Source organism: Phyllostomus discolor, chromosome 14 (assembly GCF_004126475.2).
Source record: "Phyllostomus discolor isolate MPI-MPIP mPhyDis1 chromosome 14, mPhyDis1.pri.v3, whole genome shotgun sequence".
In the NCBI taxonomy this organism is placed as follows: Eukaryota; Metazoa; Chordata; class Mammalia; order Chiroptera; family Phyllostomidae; genus Phyllostomus; species Phyllostomus discolor.
This window is the reverse complement of record NC_040916.2, coordinates 49969669-49992335: the sequence shown is the minus strand read 5'-3', so window position 1 is coordinate 49992335 and position 22667 is coordinate 49969669. Positions and strand designations below refer to the sequence as shown.

Here is a 22667-nt window from a genome sequence, read left to right as displayed (position 1 = left end):
GGTATGTGCCAGGTATGTTGCCAGCTGGGAATCAAACTAGTGACATTTCGGTTCACAGGCCAGTGCTCAATCCACTGAGCCACACCAGGGATAAACCTCAGTTATTGAATGTCTACTATTGCCAACAATTCGGTTCTCAACGAAGTTGTTCATGGGGTGAAAATGTCTCAGCTGTCAAACAAAACTTCGGTTTTTTACCTGACAAGTCTTTCATATTGATGCATGTATGATCAGTCACGCACCTCTCAGGCAACAAAGGAGAGAATGTGTGAATATGAGTATGATTCGGCACCGTGAGACGCTCTGGGGCTGAGTTTCTTCCGCAAATATACCAGCAAGTAGGCCCACCCCCGTACTGTTTCTCCCCGGAGGACTGGGACTGGGACTTTGGTGCCTGCGTTCCTCTCTATGGTTTTTCGACAGGCTAGAAGGACCAAAATGACACTTCCGGGAAGATGGCGGCATAGCGGTCGGATCTGGCATGTGTGTTGCAGAGAGGGCCGTATAGTGACTAAGGGTAAGGGTCTACTGTCTCTTTTTTTTTTTTTTTTTTTTTTTGACGGAAGCTGATGGGTTTTTTTTTTTGTTTAAGATTTTATTTATTTATTTTCAGGGAGGGAAGGGGGAGAGAGAGAGAGAGAGAAACATCAGTGTGCGGTTGCTGGGGGTTATGGCCTGCAACCCAAGAATGTACCCTGGCTGGGAATCGAACCTGGGACACTTTAGTTCCCAGCCCGTGCTCAATCCACTGAGCTACGCCAGCCAGGGCTGGGGCTACTGTCTCTTGAGAGGTGGCAGGTGGTGTTCCAAGTAAAACTGCGGTGGGAGGGCTGGTATTTAGACTTCAACAGAAAGGAAGCCGAGGGAAAAGTTTTAGTCGGCTCTTTAGAACCTCAGTAAAGAGTGGCCCTGGACCACCCCAGGAAACTTGGGTTGACTGGAGAGACAGTTTCTGAACGTGTGCTCGCAAAGACTGCAGCGCAGAGCCTGGGACCTAGTTGCTTTTTGTCCCCAGGTGTCCAGTGTTAAGTCCTTCACAGCAGCTCCCACCTATACCATTCAGTTCAGCAAATAACGCCTGGACGCCTTCTCATTCTCCGAGTGCACTGGGGTTGGGGAAGGAAGGCCACTCTGACTCCCAGTCCCGGGTGTATTGTTTCGAATTACCGTGACACGGGATAGGCTGTGGTAAGACTTAACAACAGAAGTCACAAAGAGCTGTGAGAGACTGAGGAATGTATGATTACTGGAATACCAGCTCTGGAATGCCTGGGATCCTGGGTCAGCTATTTGCCAGTTACTTGATTTGGACAAGTAACTAAACCTCTCAGTGCCATTTCTTCATTTGCAAATTACAGTAATACCATGTCCTAAAAGGGTTGTTGGATGATTAAATAAGATGATGTGTCAAGCAATTAGCAACAGGCTGTCAAGTAAGTATATAAGTATTTGCATAAGTAAATACATCAAGTAAAATGCAGTAAGTAATAATACTGTTATTGAAGTCTGGGGACTGAAAGATCAGGGATAACTTCTGAGAAGAGGCAGAGTTTTGAGGTGACCGTAAAGGCCTCATTGTTTGAATTTTAATTCTTTTTAACAGTATCAAGTAGCAAGAAAGGACCACTTCACTCAATGCTTTTCTGTTTGGACTCTCAAGGTATCAACTAGGTTGACAGGTAATCGTCCTTCACAATAGAAATGTGAACCGAAACGTGAGTCGGTCTTGATTTGCCACTCTGCAAATGTAACATATAATGTTTAGGAGGGGTGACTTACTGACGCGTCTGATTTTTTTTAAAGTATACTTACTAGACCTTCCTAAACTCACGTGAAAGTTTTACCTTCAGAGCTGTCATTTTGAGAGGCTACAGGGTTACCTTAGTAGTACCATTCATTGTTGTTCAGCTTTAAAAATGGTCTGCAGTGCCTGTAATAAATTATCTTAATACAGGTTAACTTTAGTGAGTCAGGTCAGCAGTGGTAGTAGTTTTGAGTGTCTTGTGTGATAAGCCATCTTAACCATTTCAGAGGCAAATTTGGTATATAGTTTGATAATGCCACTTTGGAGTCCAAAAGGAGGAACAGCAGAGTGACTATTTAAAAAATGCGGTTATCCCTTGCTGGTGTGGCTCAGAGGATTGATTGTCGGCCTGCAAACTGAAAGGTCCCTGGTTCGATTCCCTGTGGGGACACATACCTGGGTTGTGGGCCAGGCCCCCAGTTGCAGGTGTGTGAGAGGCAACTGATTAATGTTTCTCTCACACATCAGTGTTTTTCTCCCTCTTTTCCCCTCCCCCTCTCTCTGATAATAATTAAAATCTTTAAAAAAAATAAATTTAATTTAAAAATGCAATTAGTTGGGGATGTGATAGAAAGAACACTTTAGAGTCAGGCAACCAGGGCTCATATTCCAGCTCCATCTCTTACTAGCTCTGTAACCTCAGGCAAGAAACACAGGCTTTGTTTCCTCATTTGTAAAAAAAGGATAACTCGACAGGATTGTCAGGATTAAATGAGACAGTATAATATGTATAATCCAGCTGCTGTGCATCAAATGCTCAGTAAGAATACCCTTCTTAAGCTGGACAATTTCAGGGGGGGGGGGTGCTCCAACAAGGCTGAAAGACAGTGGCAGTGGGGTAGAGATGCGTAGCCCCTACACCAAGAGGACAGTGTAACTGCTATGGCACAGGTATAGGATATGGGCTCTATTAAGTACCGTTTTAACTCAGGTTAACGGACATCTCATTGCTTTGTTTTTGCATGGAAGATGTTTTCATGTAGTGGTGAAGAGTTGGGGTGCCTCTCAGACAGGCTGCCTAGGTTTCAGTTCTATATACATTAGCTGCATGACCTTGAGCAAATCATCTAACCTCTTTAGGCCTGTTTCCTCATTTGTAAAATAGGGATAATCATACTTTCCTGAATGTAAAGTTCAGGAAATCGTCCTGGGTTGGGAAGATTAAATGACAATCCATGTAAGGCCTTAGCACAGCCTGGCATGTGGTAGGTGAGCTCTCCAGAAGTGTAGGTATTATTAATAATACCTTTTGACATGTTGATGTTGACCTCTTTGTGGTCAGACAGGAAGCTCCCCAAGGACCAGGCCTCTGAACCTGTCTCTGCCTCAGCCTCAGGAAATAATACTTATAAAAGCAATCAGGGTGAATTTGATGTATGATGTGGCCTTTTCTCTTTTCCTCTTAAAGGGATAAGTGACCTCTTCTTTGATGAGGACCTGAAGACAGTTACTTTTTTTTCATCATGAGTGTCATCACCCCAGAGGTCAAGAGTCGTGGGATGAAGTTTGCTGAGGAGCAGCTGCTAAAGCATGGATGGACTCAAGGTGATCCCCATGGGGCACCTTCCGAATCACCCCAATTCACTACCCACCCTCTGGGAAGAGGCATCATCCTCGATTATCTCTATGTAGTCCATTCAACTGGAGGAGGAAAAGCTAGCTTAAAGGGAAATTTGCAGAAGAATATTTGACATTTACAGAAAAAGAGAGAAGAGCAATAAATTTGACAATGGATAGTAAGAAATAAGTGGTTAGGAGGATTGGAGCAGAGGGGAAGAAACATGACCTCTGCCCCAAAGGAACTAATGAAGGAAAAGAGCTTGGCTCCAGATAAAGGCGGGGGATTGCATGGAGAGGTGCTAGAAAGTACTGGGAGGGCTTCCAAAAGAGATGGAGTTTGCCCAATGGTAGATGTGTGGAATGGCAAGGAGTGGCATGTAAGGAGGTGCCTTGTGAGGGTATGGGCAGGCAGAATAAGCTAAGTCACTCACTGTCTTCTGCAGGCAAAGGCCTGGGCCGAAAGGAGAATGGCATCACCCAGGCCCTCAGGGTAAAGCTAAAGCAGGACACTCATGGGGTAAGACTGGGCACGCTGGGGGTGTATGGATGGCAGAGGGGAACCCTTGAGGACAGGGAGGTAGGTTCAGATACTTCTTCTTTCGGCAGGTGGGACATGACCCTTCCAAGGAGTTCACAAACCACTGGTGGAATGAGCTCTTCAACAAAACTGCAGCCAACTTGGTAGTTGAAACTAGACAGGTATGAACTCTAATAGATGGGCACAGGAAGCATGAGGGCCTGGGACATGTGGAGGTGAGGGACACATGGTATGTCATCAACTCACTGATACTTCCCCACAGGATGGAGTACAGATAAAGCACCTTTCTAAGGAGACCACCCGTCATAATCATCCCAAGCCCAATTTGCTGTATCAAAAATTTGTGAAGGTATTAGAGGTTGGGGGTGAGAGGGTTCATCCTTTTTTACTCTTCTGCGGGGCCTGAACAATTGCCTTGTATGCCCTACCTATTCTCAGTACCATCCTAGGATAGTGGGATCCTACAACTAACCTTGCTGTTGCTTAATTAGACTGCCCCACCTCTAGGCAAGAATTGAGATCTTATGCCCTGGCTGGCGTAGCTCAGTGGATTGAGCGAGGGCTGCGAACCAAAGTGTCACAGGTTCGATTCCCAGTCAGGGCATATGCCTGAGTTGCAGGCCATGACCTCCAGCAACCACACATTGATGTTTCTCTCTCTCTCTCGCTCGCTCTCTCTCTCTCCCCTTCCCTCTCTATAAACAAACAAACAAACAAATAAATAAAATCTTTAAAAATACATGTTTAAAAAAAAAGAATTGAGATCTTCAGGTTACATGGACCCCTACCTTCAGCTGAGGGGGCAGCAACGGAGTGGGAGGTAGGGCATAGTCAGGAGCTGCCAGAGTGGGGCAGGGAGGGGGTGTCCAATTCAAAGGACTTAGAAGTCAGAGACCTGAGAGATTACCTGATCCATCCTTTTTATTTTGCACATGTGGCCAAAAGGTGGGAAGAAAGGCTTGCTAAAGAGCCCACAGCCTGCTAGTAATGGCAGACAGGACTAGAATTCAGGTTTTCAGACTCCCGCCTACTAACATACCAATAGAAGGGAGCTAATATTTACTAATCACCTATTGTGTGCCAAGGGCTCTATATGGTAACTAGCATATCTTTACCATTTCTGTTCATCTCTGTGGCCATCTTCCACCCCAGACCATCACCATCTCCTAATTTCTTCTACAGCTTCATAACCGGACTCATCACTTGTAATCTCACTCCACACTCCAATCAGTTCATCCTCCACAACGCATTCAGAGCGTTCTGAATTCATTGTGTCACTGACTCCTCCTTGACTTAGTATGACACAGGCTGAATTTATCAGACTGGCTTATATGGCCCTTCAAGGTTTGTCCCTGCCAACTTCTCTAGCCCCCCGCCCTCTTGCCACGTCTCTCAGGATTTCTATATGTTAGCCAGATGGAATCATTCTTAAGTTAGCATGTTCTTCCACCTTCAAGTTTTTGTACATGCTATTCCCTCTGCCTGGGGCATTCCACTCCCTTTCCTCCTTTACCTGATTTTTTCTTGTCTCCCAGTGCTCAGCTACTTCTAGAAATTATTCCCCAAACTCTTAAGTCTGAGCAGGTACCACTCCACTAGCCCAGGCACTTTCATTGTAATTGTCAATGTTCTGTTCTACTTCTTTCCTCCTCACTATGTAGGTTCTATCTGGGCGGGACACATCTCACCCTTATTCCACTTTGTATCCCCAACACTTGGCCCACAGTAGGTTCTCAATCTGGTCAAATAAAGTACTGTGCATAGGTGTTGGGAGTGGGGGCGGGGGGAGGCCACCTTTATTGTCAGTTACTAAGGACCATGGAATGACCACCAGGGGGCACTTGTCCCATGGTGAAGACCTGATGGCCCACAGTAGTTTCTCCCTTGTTCTGCTCACTACCCAGGACTCCCCATCCCCACACCCCTCCTCCTGTCCAAGTTGAAGTATCCAGTTTGTTGCACCTCTCTGTGGGTCTGCAAGGAGCAATACTTGGGGGTGGCAAATTTGTGTGTGTGGTTGATTGCTGGGGGAGGGGAGTTCCAGGAAGGAAAAGAGATGGCATTGGTGTTGAGTGGACCTTGTCTACCTCGTGATCCCTCCTCCTAGATGGCCACACTGACTTCAGGTGGAGAGAAGCCAGACAAGGACTTGGAAAGCTACAGCGATGACAACAGCCAGGGGCCTCAGCCTCCAAAAATGTGAGACTTCATTTTAGTGCTGGGGTCAGGTAGGAAATGCTTCAGATCTCAAGAGAAAGGACCAAATCTAATGTTTGACTGTGGGCTTCTTCGGGTTGTACTAATCTTTGTACCCCTGTACCTAGAAAAATACCAGGTCCTGAATAGGAAGTCAGTGTTGAAAATGTTTTAGAGGGGAGGAGAGGTCAGGCTTTTCTACCAGATGTTTGTAATTCCTGATTTCTCCCCCAACCCCCACCAGCCTGACTGATGAGATGTTGCTCCAAGCCTGTGAGGGGCGAACAGCACACAAGTAAGTAATAGCTCCCAGGTCTCCCTTATCTCCCCATAATAAGCCTACCCCTGATGATAGCATATGCCACTTTAAAAAAAAAAAGTTTAATCTTTATTCTGTTTTTTTCCCTATTGCCATTTAGTCCCCTTATACCCTTTTCCCGCCCCCCTAGTAGTCATCACACTGTTGTCCATGAGTCCTTTTTCCTTTTTGCTCAATCTCTCCACCTCCTAACCTTCCCCCACTCCCCGGCCACTAGCTGTGAGTGCCATTTCTTGACTCTCTTTCACCCCAGGGAAATGATTCATACTATCTGCCCCTCTCTGAAGCTGCTTGAAGATAGACAGCTCCTCCCCTACCAATTTCCCATGCAGTCTCAAGAATTAGGCTTATTTTTCCCAAGATCCTCCCTCTGACTTCGGCCCTATTTCAGGGCTGCCCGTCTTGGGATTACGATGAAGGCTAAGCTTGCTCGGTTGGAGGCCCAGGAGCAGGCCTTCCTGGATCAGCTTAAAGGCCAGGACCCTGGGATCCCTCAACCGCAGTGTGAGTGCAAGCCCCTCAAAAAAAAGAAAAAGAAAAGGAAGCAGAAAAAGGAGGAAGAGGCTACAGCAACTGAAAGAAATGCAGAAAAGGAATACACAGATCACACTGACCACAGCATCAGGAAAAGCAAGAAGAAAAGACAACATCAAGAAGAAAAGGTCACAGATGATAGAGAGGGAATAGCCATAGTGGATGAGGAAGAAGCCATAGGAACAAGAGAGCTTGGGGAACTAAAGAGCAGAGAACAAACTGATGAGTGCCCCAGGAAAAGGAAGAAAAAGAAGAGGCAACAGCACGAGGAGAAGCTGAGGGTCTTAGGTAAAGCATGGGAACCAGAGTTAGAGAGCCGAGCACACACTGATCCATGCAGCAGAAGCAACAGGCAGCAGCATGAGGAAGAGGATTTAAACACAGAGGATAAAGAAGCTGAAGAGGCTGTTGTAGACAGTGAGACTAGGGAAGCAGAAAGCAGAGCATGCAGTGATAGGAAAAGCAAAAGCAAGAAAAGACAGCAGCATCAAGAGGATGTCTTGGCTATAAGGAATGGACATGACGATGGTAGCACTGGGGAGAGCTCAAGCAGCAGAGGGAAGAGAAGGAGGCAGAAGCAAGCAGAGGAGGAAAGAGCCAGAGTCAGCACTGACCAGAGAGCAAAAAAAAAGAAAAAGAAAAGAGACTGAAGGTCAGGTCAGGGTAGGGGCTCAATCAATTTCTTTTTAATTGTTGAAGCCACAGACCTGAGCTGATGCAGGTCTCCTGAACCCTCCCAGTGAGGAGTCCTTCCCAAGGAGAAAACTGAGCTCTGGAATACTGGCCTGCTGAAGAGGACAGAGGTGTCACTATACCTTAGCTGATGGAGTGGGCATCTTCTCCTTTGCAGCTTCTGACAAGTGCCAGCAGAAGCCAGGCAGCCAAGGGACAGGGAGTGCTGAGGTGAGGGTTGTGGGGACAGGAATGCAGATACCTTTTGAATGGGTATCCTTACTAAAAGAAGCTGGAAATGTGGACTTACGTGGTATGTCCTGGGTTTTTTTGTTTGGTTTGTTTTTTTATATGAGGCCAAGTAGGTCTGTGAGCTGGTTTCTAACACTATGGCAAATGATTTGATAAATGTCGGTTTGGGCCCCTACCCTATATATGTTGTGACTGGCATTTCCATTCCCAGCCTGGGAAGATCCTGAATACAAGAGTCTCCTTGGAGGCCTCTGAAGAAATATCTTCTGTTAATCTCCTGTGGTCTTGCTACACTGTTAAGTGGAAAGGGAGAGCTTAGAAAACCACTGCCCTGCTTCCAGTGTCCTGTCTGTGTCCCTAATGGATAAGATGTGTGTGTGTGTGTGTGTGTGTGTGTAAAGGACAAGCACCTCACTTGGGAGCCTTTTTCAGCATCTGAAAGTCCATTTTTATTGCCCCCAAATGCCACAGCAACCTCTCGTTTGGTCTGCTTCCCCAGAGATGGCACGATATCTCCATTGTTGCCTGCCATCCATTACCTTTTGCTGCTAGAATAGCTCTCAGGTCTCCACAGTTCTGGGAGACAGAGGCACTAAATCTTTATTGGGAAGAACACCCACCCACCTTCTCTCAGTGCAGACGATACACACACTCAGTGTCAGGGTACTGTGGCAGATTCAGCTGGTATTTCTTTTCCAGAGCAGGTGGCACGAAACGACCCCCCAGGTAGTGGTAGCGACCAGTAAACAGTGTGGCAGACTTCTTGGGTGCAGTCAAGGAGATGAGCAAGTCTGGCTGGATCCCTCCAGGGTTTCCCTTCTCCACATCCCATCCTAAAAAAGGGGTTGTATTCAGGAAGAGCAGAAAAGGCCAGACGTCTAGTCCTCTTCCAAACCTTGCTCTGTCCTAGTCTAAAGGAATGGGAAGCTCCCTGCATCCCCACCCGAGAAACTTGCATCCTTGGAGCTCTGTGTGTCCTTGGGCTTTGGTCTCTTAGAGCCAACAAGTAAAGAGTGCTCCTGAACTCTGCCCCTCAACTATGTTCTGCACCTCTAGACTCATTTTAGACTTGGTCTGAGCTTTGGGCCAGGACATAGGTCTCCTAGGTACCTAACTCAAGACAAGGCAAGACCCCAATCCCAACCTCCTTGGACCCAGCACCTGAGGGAATGTCAATGCTGGCAATGGGCACAGTGAGTCCATTCAGAACATTCAAGACACTGCGGAATGGCTCCCGAACATCACCCTTGAAGCTGAAGCCAAAGATGGCATCCACCACCAGGTCATATAGTTCATCGATCAGCATGGGCTGTGGTAGAGCAGGAAAAGTAAAAGATGTCAGAGCCAGCAGCAACACAAAGAGCTCTTAACAGGAGTGGGCTGTCCTCTGCACCCACAGACCACTCACAGAGGCACAAATATCGTTCTATTTCATTCAGATGGCATTCTGAGGCCTAGAATTAAGTGTAAGTTGGTCCCTGATTCAGGCCAAGCTGAGTCCAGACACCAGGTTCTGCCTGCCTGCCACTGGGGAGGCCACAGTATGGGAAAATCTGAGACTGGGAGTCAGGAGGGACAGGTTCTGGTCTGTGGCTCTGCACAAATCACTTCCTTTCCTTTGCTGCACCTTAGTCTCTTCATCTGTAAAATGTGTTAAGAAATTTAAAAAAACAAAAACAAGCCTTCAAGTTTCCCACCCCTAAATCCATGCATCTGGAGAAAGGGTTTAGGCATTCACTTCAGTTCCTAAGAGGGGCAGATAATATGTTTACTACATTGAAGGGGAAGAGGAAGGACTACAGAGTAAAAGGAGTGACCAGGGGAGATGAAAGTGAAAGGAAGCTTTGGAGGTGGTGTTGGGAACTCAGAGCACACCTGGCAGAGGAGGAGAAGGCTCTTACACCGCTTCTGTCCAAATAGCATACCTTCAGTGCCAGGCACTATTCTTACCCTCTCAGAGTTTGACGTCTGGAGCAGGGGTGTCAAACTCATTTTCAGGGCGGGTTGGGGGCGGGGGCACATCAGCCTCCAGGTTTCCTTCAAAGAGCTGAAATAATTTTAGGACTGTACAAATGTAACTACTCCTTAACTGTTAAGGAGTTGAATTACATTAGGCTCTTTGAAGGCAACTACAAGGCTGATGTGGCCCACGTTAAAATCAGTTTGACACCCCTGGTCTAGAGGAAGATAGGCAGATGAAGAGCAGGACACAATGGTTATTGTGGAGAAGGGCACAAACCGGAGGTACCTACCTCTGGGGGCATTTCACCAAGGAAAGGGATGTCCATTTTCTGACACTGGGTCACCAGTGCAGTAAAGAGTGGCTTGTTAGGCCTTTTGGGGTAATGGATGGTTGGCTGGTAGCCCTACGAGGAAAGGCAAGAGGTAATTCATGCCCAGCTCCTAGAAACCGCACAGCCTCTCCACAGCCCTTCACATACTCACAAAGAGTTTGAGGTGTCGAGCACAGACCAGGCCATCTCCTCCATTATTCCCAGGGCCACAGATGACCAGAACAGTAGGAGGGTTCCTGGACATGGACGTGGGGGGATATGCCTGAAGGCAGAGTTAGGGGATTCAGAGGGGCTTCGGGCCGTCACAGCCCAGGCTTGGCCCAGCTGTCCCTCCCCCTCCATTGTGCCTCGACCAAGGAGACAGCCTAAGAGTTGCGCCACTGACCTTGGCGATGGCTGTAGCACAGCTCAGCCCAGCCAGCTCCATAAGTTGGTCCACGCTGAACTGGTACTCATTAAACAGCTCCTCGTCCACAGCCTGAGCCTCCTCCTGGCTGAGGAAACCCTCTGCTCAGGGGCTCGCTCACGTGAGAGCCGTCCGCCCAAGGCCTGCGCCCCACGGGAGCCCCGCCTACCTCAAGTACTTCACCGCGGTGCTAGCCATAACCTCTGGGTCCCCGCTGCCCCCTGAGCGCAGCCGCTGCGGCCCCCACCACGTGGGCCCCGCGCGACAGATGTTGGCCTGAGCTCTGATGTGTGACGGGCGTGAGCCCGCCACCAGCAGCCCAAACCCCAGCAGACACCGCAGACGGGACATTCAACCCGCAGGCGTGCGCGCGTCTCCAGCCCCGGCCCTGCCGCCGTGGCGCATGCGCGACGCTTCGTCCCCGCCCCCAAGAAGCGGGCGGGGCACCCGGAGTCGGAATCGTTGCCGAGCTCGGACGCGCTTCCCTGTACCTGCTGGGTGAGGCCTCTGCCCTTGCACCTTCCGTTACAACCGGGATCCCAGCCCTCTTTTCCCGAGAGTAGTTACCCATTGCCTCGCATTTCCAGGTGGAGCGAAGTGCTTTGCTCCCAATCACCCTTTGATAATAATTCTTCAAGTTTAGCGTAGAACTTGGCCCTGGTCCCTGCCCTTAACTACTGAGTAAATTAGAACACTCCAGATTTCAGTTTCCTGTCTGTAAAACGGGATGAGAGTATATTTTCATAGGGTGGTAATGCATGCAAAGCGTCGACAGGACCGGGTACATAGGCCTCAATAAATTAAGCTAGTATTCTTTTTTTAATGATATTTTTAAAAAAAACTACTTATTTTACGTAAGGGGAAAGGGAGGGAGAAAAAGGGATTGAAACATCCTGTTTCCAATTGAACAGGTGACCTTTCGTCTTGTGGGATGACGCCCAACCGAGCTACAAAAGTCAGGGCAGAGCTCGTGTTCTTATGTACACTGCTAAGCGTTTTATATAACTTAGGACCCCTTTCCTCACTATATTAACTCCCCCTAACTCTGTTTACCAGGATAGCACAATGTACTTCTAATCATACAGAATACTTACCCCTTTATCAAGGTAATAGTAACAGAAAAATTATAGACCTTAAGAGGTTGAGTATGCCATTGTCAAAAACGTTGAAAACATAGACTTCGGGCCACGATAATATTTCAAGAAAAACCCGGAGGCCCTGGCTGGTGTGGCTCAGTGGACTGAGTGCTGGCCTGTGAACCAAAGGGTCGCTGGTTCAGTTCCCAGTCAGGGCACATGCCTGGGTTGCAGGCCAGGTCCCCAGCAGGGGGTGCATGAGAGGCAACCACACATTGATATTTCTCCACCCCCCAATTTTCCCTCTGGCTTAAAATAAATAAATAAAATCTTTAAAAAAAAAGAAAAAGAAAAACCTGGAGAGGAAAACAAAATTTTTTACCCAAGAACTTTTAAGAGTGAAAATACACTTTTGCATAGTTAAGAAGTTTGTGGAATAACAAATCAGTTACCATCGAGGCACTAAGATAATTATACAGGTGGAATGAAGGTCCTGTTTTTAAGCTACATTTATTCTCATTCTGTATCATGGATTGCCTTCCTGGCTAGTTCACTGAAAAAGGCAAGAACCCCTTCACCTTTTAATTTCTCCTCTGATAATCTCCTTTTTGATTATGAGGTTTATCATCTCCTATGGATGTATCCTTGGTCTCCAGCAATGCTTGTTTTACATATTTGTGGTGGGAAATTGAATTTATGAGACTATGCGGTGGAAAACTGTTTTGTCAGATTGTGTTTATGGTTGGAAATTGAGTTTACAGTGTATATTACATTTGGATAATCTTGCCCAAGACCTCATTAACTTTGTAACTTCACCAGCATATAAACAGCTTTACTTTTATGTGTGTTTGAGAAGTTAATTTGGTGATTCTGAAGATTCATTTATAAAGTACAATGTGAAACATTTGACATAGATAACATTTTGAATACTTATATGTGCCAGGTGATAACATGAATCATCTTATTTCATCTTCACAGCAACCCTGTTATTATTCCCATTTTACAGATGAGGAGACTGAGGCTCAAAGATGTTGAAAGACATGCCCAGTGATACAGCGATAGTTGTCAGTGGAGCTAGGATTCAAGCAGCTTGACGTTGAGTTCTGCATTCTTAAGCACCATGCTATACTGAACTGCTTCCTCAAATGCAGACGTAGGTAATTAAAGGCTTGTCTCTGCTGATTTCATTTTGATGAGATGTAACTGTAAAATAATGACACAAAAACCACCACACACAAAGGATTTATAAAACAACAAAATGAGAGCTGTCCCCAGGAAGGCAGTGCCCAAGACCTAGTCTACTTTGTTGCTGTCCTTCAGACTTTTGGAGTTTTCTTTGAGAAATACCTTCAAAACCAGTGTGGGGAGGGCACATGGATTGATCACCTGCTGAGCTGCAGATGCTTTACATATATTATCTAATGTAATCCTGTCAGTCCTAGGACATATTTTTATCCTCATGTTATAGATGAGGAAATTGAATGGCAGAGAGAAAGCAAGTAAGTTTCCTAAGATAATGCAGCTATTAAATGGTAGAGCCAGTGATGGTTGATAATGAATTGGCAATACTCCTGGGTGGCAGACGCTTCTACTTGTCCCTCAGAATCCATTCTCCTTTCTTCCTTTAATAACAAAATCCCTGAGGTTTATCTGGCCACATCTAAACACTGGCTGTGCGTCTAAAACATTACATTTTCCAGTCTCCCATGCAGCAAATAACCATCCACATGTGATTAAACTCTGACCAATGAGATTTGAGCAGAAATGATACATGCAACTGGTAGGCCATACCCTTTAAAAAGTGTTTTCTTCCACTTCCTCTTTCCTTCTTAGTGGCTGGAAGGAAGGTATTATGCTGAGATGGAGCAGCCATTTAGACCATGAAATGTAAATCCCAGGTTGAGGATGGCAGGGCATCCTGCCTGGCTCCTCAGGCTCTGCAGAGCCACTGTGTAGGCCCTGGACTGCTTTATATGAGATGAGAATAAAGTTTTCTCTGGAAAAAGGCACTGTTCTATTGGCTTTTGTTAAAGTTGGTGAACCTGCATCCTAATCAAGACATCCCGAATGCCTGACAAGATCATATACTCCATTTACATAAGGAAGATTAACAGCTGTGACCCCAGCACCTACTTCTGTGCCTGGCACATAGTAGGTCCTCTACAAATGTTTTAATGAATACTCAAAATCTCATTGTGAAGTAGTTCACAGTACAGTAGAAGCCTCTAATACGACATAATCAGGGGCAGATTATCTTATTTCAATTTAAAATAAAAAATACACTCACTTGCCACCTGTCAAAGTGTAGCCAGGCTCTTCTTTGAGAACAGAGCCGATGGTTGTATTTCTCCATTCTCTTCCATAAACCTCATCAGTTATGTATCACTTATCCCTTGCAGTTTGCTTCCTTAAGATGGAACAAAAAATAAATGGCATGCTTAAAGCAATCTGAGTGGAAAATTCATCTAGATTTTTGTGATTTTCTCCCAATCTGTAATAGTCTTCTTGCCCACATCTAATTCAACAACAGTTTTGTTTTTGAAAGATTTTATTTATTTATTTTTAGAGAGAGGGGAAGGGAGAGAGAAAGGAGGAAAGAAACATCAGTGTGTGATTGGTTGCCTCTTGCATGTCCCCAACTGGGGACCTTTCGGTTTGTAGGCCAGCACTCAGTCCACTGAGCCACCCCAGCCAGAGCTCAATAACAGTTTTTAGTGTCTCACCTTAGTCCAGTCTTCTAAGGATTCAACTTTGTTTTCACACTCTTGGTTCATCAATTTATGTAATATTTAATTAAATTATAAATTATAATAGCACATACAGCTGGTATAATCACAATTGGTGTCAAGCATAACCTACTCTTGGTAAACAATAGCTTAGCTGGGGGAGTGGGACTGCCCGGCATTATGGAAGAAGGAACTCACTACCTAGCTTAGAGTCATGGCTTCTCCACTAGCTAGTTGTGTGACCCGAGAAGACAAGCTATGTAGCTTTTGTGCTCTCTTTTTCGCATTTGTGAAATGGGATCAAAGGAGAAAATGCTTATGAAGCACTTAGAACATGGGTGGTATGTGCTAAGTAATCAATAAAGCTTACTTAATATCATCGTTGTGGCTGCTGGCAGCAATTGTCCTACAGGCCACAGGCCTCAGGCTCAGCCTCTGTTGTGTTACATGGAGACAGTGGGGTACATAGGTTGGTTAAGATGTACCTTCTAAAGTAGTATAATCCCATGTCCTGAATGAGAAAATGGAGGTCTGAAGAGAGTCATTGACTCCAAAGCCTCTTGGCCAAGGAGCTTTTTAGAACTGGAAAGGGCCTTAGTGATCATGAGGTTTGTATCCAGAAAGAAAGGGGAAGATTCACCATCCATTTTCCTTTTCCCTTTTATCTACCGAGTCCAAAATTCTCAGCAAGAAGCAAACAGCCTCAGTGCTGAGACTGCAAAGCCCTTTTCCAGCCTGCTCAGGAACCCCCTTGCTGACCGCGTTGTATTCCATGTCTGTGCGGTGCTGAGCGACCCGGAAGAGGCTTCATCCCAGAAACTCCTCAGGAGTGTATGTGGCAGCACCACTGAGGCCAGTAGAGTGAGATCACATGATCGTGCAGAAGCCAGATGTGGTGGGTCTCCTCTGTGGGTCCCTGCTGGGGGTTTCCCCAGGCTGTTTTAATGACCTGAAGGAGGCAGGGCAGAGCTTGCCAGTGGGAATGGCTGTGGAAAGAGCACAGGCAGCCTGCTCTGGCTCTAGCTTCTGTCACCCTCTCTGGACCTTACCTCTGCCGGTGGGCTACAGAGCAGTAGGGAGTAGACTTAAGCTGCATATCCCCCCATTTAGTGGGACTCTCCCTTTCTCTGAGCTCTACAGTCTGTCCACACAGGAGGCAGGGGACACGCCAGGCCTCCTGAGCTGAGTGAACATTGTTCAGGTTGTTGCTAAAGGGCAGAGACAAAGAGGCTCTGGGCACTGGGTATTCCCAAGCACCGGACGACATCTTCCCCAACTTCAACGGTGATCACGTTCTTCCCTACTCTCTTTATCCCTTCTCCAGGCCTCCTTCCCTCCCCAAGGACACACCTACTGACTTGGGGGCCACTGGGTACCAGAATGTCAGGGCACTCCATTCTGGATGGTGGGAAGCTTGGTCTCCAAATAGGAGATGGGTCCTAGGTCCAGGACTTGGATGGAGAGGGACAGACATATTCATCACAGGCTTCTCTGAACCAAGAACCATCATGGTAGAAAAGAGAACACTTTGGGAGAACAAGGGTGGGTGTCAGGGAATGTGTCGGTCACTGTACATGAAGGGAGTGCCAAAACTATGCCCTGTATCAGACAGGTGATGACTACCCTTGGTCATCTAAGGCTAAACATGGAAATGATTTAGCGGTGCCTGGAAGGAAACTCCGAAAAGAAAATATCAGTGAATTCAAGTCAACAAACAGCAAGGAACTCTGCTGCCAGAGTTGGAAGCCTTTGAGGGAAGAGACAAGCTAGAGTAAGAAAAGCACCGAGTAACTGGCACCTGGCACCTGGCACCTAGTGGGCTTCCAACAAACCCTGGTGCTCTAAGGTGCAGTTCTAGAAGTTAGGGACGCTGTAGAAGCAAGGGAGAAAGGGTGATTCCAGAAAGGGTTCAGGAACAATGGGCCAGAGTCTTGAAAGAAGAGCAAAAATGGGGAGAGGGCTGGTTTTGGGTGTCAGACCTGAGGTAGGGAAGCGGGGCAGTGAGGAAAATGAAAGGCGTGGGGAGAGCGCTGCCCTCGGCCAGGACAGCCTACATGTACTCACACTCCAGTCCCTGCACAAGCCAACCCAGTCACAGGGAAATTTCACGAAGCCCTCTTCCTCTTTCTCCTCATGGCCCTCCTCTAACTCTTAGTCTTCCCACCCACTCAAAAATCTATAGGGGCAGAAAACAAGGGGCAGAGCAGCACCCAGCTAATTTCCCTCCTCCCTGGGGCACCTACTAGGTCACAGCCCTCCACCCTCCCCAGCATTGCTGCAATACCTCCTAACGCCCTCCTCGGAGGTCATACCCATCCCAGAAGCTCCGCTCTATCCCACCCCACTCACCTGTGCTTCGCTTCTGCTGGGCCCCTTGCCACCCTGGCTGGAGTCCCTGCTGAGCCGGTTCCACCTGGAGCCTGAAGCCTCCCTGGAGCTGAGGTCTGGAAATGAAAGGGAGTCAGTTTGAGAAAAATGGCTGCGGATATGCACGTGAGTATATGCTCCCTCCAGACACAGGGCCCCAGAGACAAGTGCTAGAGAGAATGGGGCTGTGCCACGTGTCTGAGAATGAGATTTCAAGGTGAGGCCCTTTGCTCTGGCAAGGCCCCACTAGTAACTACCGCATTAGAGCTCAGGCTCATGGACTGTCAGACGTGGCCAAAGCCTAACCCGCCCCCCCAACCTGGGGCCTCCAGGAGCAAAGTCACAGAAAGTTGGTGGACAGCTTTAGATGGAACCCAGGTCCTCTGACTCCCAGTCCAGTCCTCTTTGTGTGTCAGCCTAATTTAACTTTTGCTTGCAAATTATATAGAGTGTCCTTGTTTTTAAAATAAGAGAAGACATAAAGTATATTAAATAAGTATGATAAATACTAAAGTAAATTTCAACTTCTGAGATGGGAGGCTTCCTGAGGGTATCTCAGAGGGTGAGGAAGGAGACAGTTGGAGAGACATCAACCTGTTAAGAGAGGCTGGGAGGCAGAAGAAGGGGGAGGAGGAGCAGGAGGAAAGGAGCACAGTGGAGACCCAAAGAGAAATGGCCTCAGAGAACCAGGGATGGGAGAGAGGGACTTCCCTGGAGCATTGTCTGCATTGTGTAGCCCTTTGGGGAACTACAGCCATGGACTAAAAATCCACTTCTTGGTGTGGCTCAGGGTCCATTTATTTGTTCATTTGTTTATAGACAGGAAGGGGGAGAAACACCTACTTTTTTGGTGTTGGTGGTGGTCCATTTATTTATATATTCATTGGTTAATTCTTGTATGTGATCTGACCAGGGATTGAACCCAAAACCTTGGTGTAGTGACACAATGCTCTAACCAACTAAGCAACCTGGGCAGGACACTCAGGGTCCTTATTTGCACCCCTTGGCCTTCACTCACTGAGCTGGTTCACAGTCAGCCAAGGCCCTGGCAAAGCCCTGGTGTTGGACACGTGCTACAACCCCCTGCCCCCACACCACCCCCAGGTGTCCTTGAGAAAGTGATCCATGTACCATATGCTGGTCCAGGGGCAGATGAACACGGGAGAGCAGTGAGGCACAGCATCCCTGAGAACATCAGCTCTGCTTACCTCTACACTCTCCCCTTCTCCAGGCAACCTCTCCCTATCCCCAGCTCCTTGTCTCAGGTGTCATCTCACCAGGGTATGAGTCGGGTCCAGCCCACCCTGGGCCAAAAGGGTCTTCATGGCATCTGCCAGCTTCGCCACCAGCCGCTCTCGCACAGAGTCTGGCTCCTTCTGGGAAGAGGGAGGAAAATGGCATGATATGGAAGGCATGGGCTTGTGGTTCTCTGGGAACTGGGGAAGAAAGAAATGGGAAAGGAGGGAGGGAAGGGGGCTTTGTCTTCTTTTTCTTTTGCCCCATCCCTATGCTTTTGCCAGGGTCCTGTCCAGAATTGTGTATAGAGACGAACTCTTACAATAGTGTCCCAGGACCTAGCACACAAAATGCCCTGTGCATGTTTGATGAGTGAACGAATGATGCAAAGAAGACAAGACATGAGGCAGGAATGTTAGCCAGAGAATGCTCCCTGGAAGGCTTGCAGGAACAGTTAGATTCTGGGATGGAGGGTCTCACCTGACACCGAGCCAGTGCTTCCTTATAGTACTTCAAGGCCTGATCATGCTGCCCCAGTCTGGCTGCAGCAGCCCCCAGACCCTCGCAGGCCTGCCACTGCCCCTTCATGTCTCCTGGGGAAGAGATCCAGAGGTCCTTTTATGGCTCCTAGTCCACTAACCCTCCCCTGCAGAGGTACTTCCTACCCCAACCCCCCATCTGCCTCCCCACTAGCCCCAAGGAATCTCAGCCTTTGCTCCACCACCCCCAAGCCTCTGCTAACCTCCTCACCCTCACCAGTGTCCTGGGCAGCCTGCAGTGCATGTAGGTAGCTGTCTCTGGCCGCCTTGTCGTCCCCCAGTTGGCTCAGTGCAAATGCCAGGCTGCCAAAGCTCCGACCTTGCTCCCACCGCTGCCCCACAGAGCCTGATGACAGAGCCCACCCAATTCTAAGAGAGGGCCTTGGCCACTGAGGCGTCAGGACCCTATCCCCAAACTACCAAGGGAGGGTTTGCAGGAGTCCTGGTGCTCAGCCCCAGCACACCTTCAGATGTACCACAAAGCCCCAGACTTCCAATATGCATAACCAGCTTCTCCTTGGTCCTGAGTTTTGGCCTGAATGCCTCCACCCGACTATTATGAGCCATGCGACATCCCTGTGAGGCAGGCAGTACAGGTATTAGCAGCTCTTCCTTCTGCCCATGCTGCCTTCCCAGCCCTAGGCCTCAGCCTTTGGGCCCACAGAACTCTATCTTTTCTGGCTATCCCATCTCCTGTATCCCCAGCACTCACCCCCTGCCGCCCCCCAGGTTCTGGGCTTCCCCATCCTATAACTAGTCCTAAAGGTCCATCTACTCTTCAGCCTTTGGCTCCTGCTGGAATCCCCTCTTAGTCCCTTAGTCTCAATCCCATTTCTCAGCCCTTAGTACTCACCATGCAGGATAGCAGCCTTCTGGTGAAACTCCCGGGCTTCTTGATAGTTGCCAAGGGCATTGTGGGCCATTCCAAGGTTTCTCAGAACCGTGGCCTTCTCCCCTAGTCCCCGGCATAAGGGGAGGGCCTGCAGGAAGGCCTCTGCTGCTAGTGGGAACAGCTGGAGCTGGGAGTAGCCCAGGCCTAGGTCATTATAGAGTTGCCCTAGAGGGCAAGGCCAGGGTCACTGTTAGCCAGGTCAGGTGCAACTGAGGCTATATTGGCGTAGCCCTCCCATTCTTACAGGGTCCCCCCAATTCCCTTCCCCATCCCTCAGAAATGCCTCTGCTTCCACCCCACCTCTCAGGGTATCACTAGATCTGAATCTCCCCAAATCCCACACATCTCAACCAAAGGCCTCACCCAGCAGTCCCCGCTCAGTACTCATCTCAGCAAGCCTCCGACTCTCCTCCAGCACCTGCACCACTTCCCACACGCCGTGCTGCCCGCTCTTCAGCATACACACTGCCGCAGCCCCCAGTGCCAGGGCTGCAGCCTGGGGCTGTCCTGCGTGGGCATAGGTCCGGCCTGCTTCCTGTAGGCAGTGAGCTGCTAGTTCGGGCTGTCCCAGAGCCTGGTAGCAGGCTCCCATTTTTGCCTGGGCTTGCCCCTGGTCACCTAGTGGCTGGTAGTGGCCCAGGGCCCTGTGGTACCAGGCCAAAGCTTGAGGCAGGTTGCCCAGGGCGTGGTAGGCCAAAGCCACATTGAAACACTGGTCACCATGGCACCTGCCCTGTGCCTTCTCTTCAGGTTGGGCTCTTAGGAGCAGCCCAAGGCCTCTGGCTGGGTCCCCGGTCTCCACATAGGCAGCACCCAGGTTGAAGGCACAGGCCCGAAGAATAGAGGTGTCTCTTTTTTGTGGGACCCTGGAGGCCAGGAGGAAGGCCCTCTGGAAGCTGGTCAAGGCCTCATGGTTCCAGCCAGCCAGGAGGGCCCCGTGGCCAGCCCTGGTGAGGGCCTGGATGCTGGCCTCTAGTTGTTGCCACTTTCTTTTCTTCTTTTTCTTCTTGGAGCTTGAAGGCTCGGGCTCAGGTTCCTGCAGGGTATCCTCGGGGTTGGGGGAAGACATAGTACTGACAATGGAAGCACAGGGTTCAATGTCACCCTTCACTTCCTCCAAAGCAGGATCCCCCTAGGGCAGCGACTTTCAACCTCTTTCATCTCATGGCACAGATAAACTAATTGCTAAAATTTTGTGGCACACCAAAAAATGTTTTATATTTTTTGCCTATCTAACAAAAAAGTAGGTATAATTTTGATTCATTCACACCAGATGGCTATTGCTGTATTGTCTGCTGTTATTTTTTAAGATTTTATTTATTTAAAGATTTTATTTCTCCATTTTCAGAGAGAGGGTAAGGGAAGGAGAAAGAGAGGGAGAGAAACACCAATATGTGGCTGCCTCTTACATGCCCCCCACAGGGGACCCTGCCAGCAACCCAGGCATGTGCCCTGACTGTAAATCAAACCAGTGACCCTTTGGTTTGTAGGCCAGCACTCAATCCACTGAGCCATACCAGCCAGGGCTGCTGTTATTTTTTTAAAGATTTTATTTATTTATTATTATTATTATTTTTAATATGGTTTCTTTTTCTTTTTTAAAGATTTTATTTTTATTTATTTTTAGAGAGGGGAAGGGAGGGAGAACGAGAGAGAGAGAAACATCAGTGTGTGGTTGCCTCTCATGTGGCCCCCACTGGGGACCTGGCCTGCAACCCAGGCATGTGCCCTGACTGGGAATTGAACCAGCGTACCTTTGGTTCACAGTCCACTCTCAATCCACTGAACTACGCCAGCCAGGACTTTTTCTGTTATTTTTTCATTTGAAAATCTAGGGAAAAGAGGTCAGTGCCCCTGACTAGTTACATATTGCATGTTTTAAAAATTCTTGCAACATACCAGAGTGCCGCAGCACACCGGTTGAAAATCACTGCTCCAGGGCAATTTGGTTCTACCCCTGCCTTGGTGTAAACCTCAGGGTTTCAAAAATTTCTCTCTGCCATCCCACTTTGCTTTCATCTATCCCACTGGGCACCAGATCAACTAATTCTAATATCCTGACTAATTCTTAGTCCTTCAAAACGCAGTTCAAGTAATACCTTCCTTTGGAAAGTCCCCTACCCTCTCCCCTGACTGCTATGGTTCAGTGGGGTGGGCATTGTTTTGCAAATCAAAAGGTCACAGGTTTGATTCCTGGTCAGGGCACATGCCTGGGTTGTTGGCCAGGACCCCGGTTGGTGGCTTGCAAGAGGCAACCACACATTGATGTTTCTCTCACACATGGAAGTTTCTCCCCTTCTCTTTCTCCCTAAAAATAAATAAATAAAATCTTAAAAAAAAAAAGACAAAGTCCCCTCCCCTCAACCAACTGGGTCCTTCTGGACACCCATAGCAACCTTATGCCTTTTATGGCATTTGTCACACTAGGTCAGCTTTGTTCACTTTTTTGCCTGTCTGTCTCCCCTATTAGATTTGGAACAACTTAAAGGGCCTGGCACACAGTAGATTCTCCATAAACATTTATCAAATGAGATAAAAAGGTTATGGAGATGGGTGGTCTGATGGTTGTACAACAGTGCCACTTAAAATGGTTTAAAACTATATATTTTATGTTATATGTATTTGAATACAATAAAATGTTTATTGAATGAATTAATGAATTGGTGAATAAACTGAGCCAATATAGGGTCTCTCCTCCATCATCTCCTTCACCCGGTGCCTCCACATACACCCACCATCCACTCACAATGCAGGTGAGTGGATCTAATATTAAGATATGATTCAAGTCAGTTTAACAAATACTCAGTCAGCTCCTGCTATGTACCAGGAGCCATAAAAAGCACTAGGGTCACAAAGCTGAAGAGGCTATTGGATTGGCAAGGAACTAGCCTCTAGGAGTGAGGATTCTCTCTCTATTCCCCGCCTCCTCCACTCATCTCAGTGGGAGCTCCTTTCTCCCCTATCTCCTCGGCTTTCTGCCTGCTGGCCAATTCCAGTCTCCCAACATCCTGCTCTGGTCTCTAGGGTGCTCCTAGATTCAAACACGTTTCTCTCATCGGCATGTGTTTCCCCTTGGTTTATCTCCCCCATAAAGGTGGAACCTTTTCATAACCTCTCCTCCCAAAAGACAAAGGGTGAAAAAGACCCAGGCACTGAGCTTTCGGCCCCTCCCCCTTTCTCTCCCACCCTCTATTCCCAGTTTTAGGAGAGGTAAGGCAGAGGTGATACAACCGCCTTTTTTTAAAAAAGAAACTTT

General features: G+C 47.9%; 3 protein-coding genes across 8 annotated transcripts; 1 reads left to right on the top strand and 2 right to left on the bottom strand.

Moving 5' to 3' along the window:
- The first annotated feature begins 426 nt into the window (after positions 1-426).
- Positions 427-8135, top strand: GPATCH4 (G-patch domain containing 4). 4 transcript variants are annotated; one of them, XM_028503229.2, is made up of 8 exons: positions 429-517; positions 3213-3349; positions 3808-3881; positions 3971-4063; positions 4165-4251; positions 6010-6101; positions 6343-6393; positions 6809-8135. In XM_028503229.2, exons 2-8 carry the CDS (start codon positions 3268-3270, stop codon positions 7599-7601), a joined length of 1272 nt encoding a protein of 423 aa, XP_028359030.1. In that variant the 5' UTR covers positions 429-517; positions 3213-3267; the 3' UTR covers positions 7602-8135. The 4 variants fall into 4 exon arrangements, with proteins under 4 accessions (XP_028359032.1, XP_028359030.1, XP_035871776.1 ...); XM_036015883.1 differs by having other exon boundaries at positions 449-513; positions 3210-3349; XM_036015884.1 differs by lacking the exon at positions 429-517 and adding an exon at positions 1609-1679.
- Positions 8136-8299: 164 nt separating this feature from the next.
- Positions 8300-10998, bottom strand: NAXE (NAD(P)HX epimerase). Of its 2 annotated transcripts, none has more exons than XM_028503211.2 (6): positions 10745-10998; positions 10555-10663; positions 10321-10431; positions 10128-10241; positions 9037-9184; positions 8300-8708 (listed from the first exon to the last, which is right to left on the bottom strand). In XM_028503211.2, the coding sequence occupies exons 1-6, from the start codon at positions 10924-10926 to the stop codon at positions 8506-8508; spliced, it is 867 nt and encodes a 288-aa protein (XP_028359012.1). In that variant the 5' UTR covers positions 10927-10998; the 3' UTR covers positions 8300-8505. The 2 variants fall into 2 exon arrangements, with proteins under 2 accessions (XP_028359012.1, XP_035871778.1); XM_036015885.1 differs by having other exon boundaries at positions 10754-10972.
- A 3734-nt stretch (positions 10999-14732) lies between these two features.
- Positions 14733-20563, bottom strand: TTC24 (tetratricopeptide repeat domain 24). 2 transcript variants are annotated; one of them, XM_036015882.1, is made up of 7 exons: positions 19775-20563; positions 19373-19576; positions 18737-18865; positions 18461-18573; positions 18022-18120; positions 16727-16821; positions 14733-15326 (listed from the first exon to the last, which is right to left on the bottom strand). In XM_036015882.1, exons 1-7 carry the CDS (start codon positions 20478-20480, stop codon positions 15245-15247), a joined length of 1428 nt encoding a protein of 475 aa, XP_035871775.1. In that variant the 5' UTR covers positions 20481-20563; the 3' UTR covers positions 14733-15244. The 2 variants fall into 2 exon arrangements, with proteins under 2 accessions (XP_035871775.1, XP_035871774.1); XM_036015881.1 differs by having other exon boundaries at positions 14733-15363; positions 19775-20562.
- Between the last annotated feature and the right edge of the window lie 2104 nt (positions 20564-22667).

What these genes read in the sequence shown, in the direction of transcription:
- GPATCH4 (XM_028503229.2), top strand. Translation starts at nt 3,268, where the DNA reads ATGAGTGTCATCACCCCAGAGGTCAAGAGTCGTGGGATGAAGTTTGCT. An exon ending in TGGTAGTTGAAACTAGACAG is followed by an intron (nt 4,064 to 4,164) that starts GTATGAACTCTA and finishes ACTTCCCCACAG; the next exon opens with GATGGAGTACAGATAAAGCA. An exon ending in GGGCCTCAGCCTCCAAAAAT is followed by an intron (nt 6,102 to 6,342) that starts GTGAGACTTCAT and finishes AACCCCCACCAG; the next exon opens with CCTGACTGATGAGATGTTGC.
- NAXE (XM_028503211.2), bottom strand. Translation starts at nt 10,926, where the DNA reads ATGTCCCGTCTGCGGTGTCTGCTGGGGTTTGGGCTGCTGGTGGCGGGC. An exon ending in ACCGCGGTGAAGTACTTGAG is followed by an intron (nt 10,664 to 10,744) that starts GTAGGCGGGGCT and finishes GGGTTTCCTCAG; the next exon opens with CCAGGAGGAGGCTCAGGCTG. An exon ending in TTGGTGAAATGCCCCCAGAG is followed by an intron (nt 9,185 to 10,127) that starts GTAGGTACCTCC and finishes GCTCTACCACAG; the next exon opens with CCCATGCTGATCGATGAACT.
- TTC24 (XM_036015881.1), bottom strand. Translation starts at nt 20,480, where the DNA reads ATGTCTTCCCCCAACCCCGAGGATACCCTGCAGGAACCTGAGCCCGAG. An exon ending in GAAGGCTGCTATCCTGCATG is followed by an intron (nt 18,866 to 19,372) that starts GTGAGTACTAAG and finishes CTCTGTCATCAG; the next exon opens with GCTCTGTGGGGCAGCGGTGG. An exon ending in AAGCACTGGCTCGGTGTCAG is followed by an intron (nt 18,121 to 18,460) that starts GTGAGACCCTCC and finishes CCCTCTTCCCAG; the next exon opens with AAGGAGCCAGACTCTGTGCG.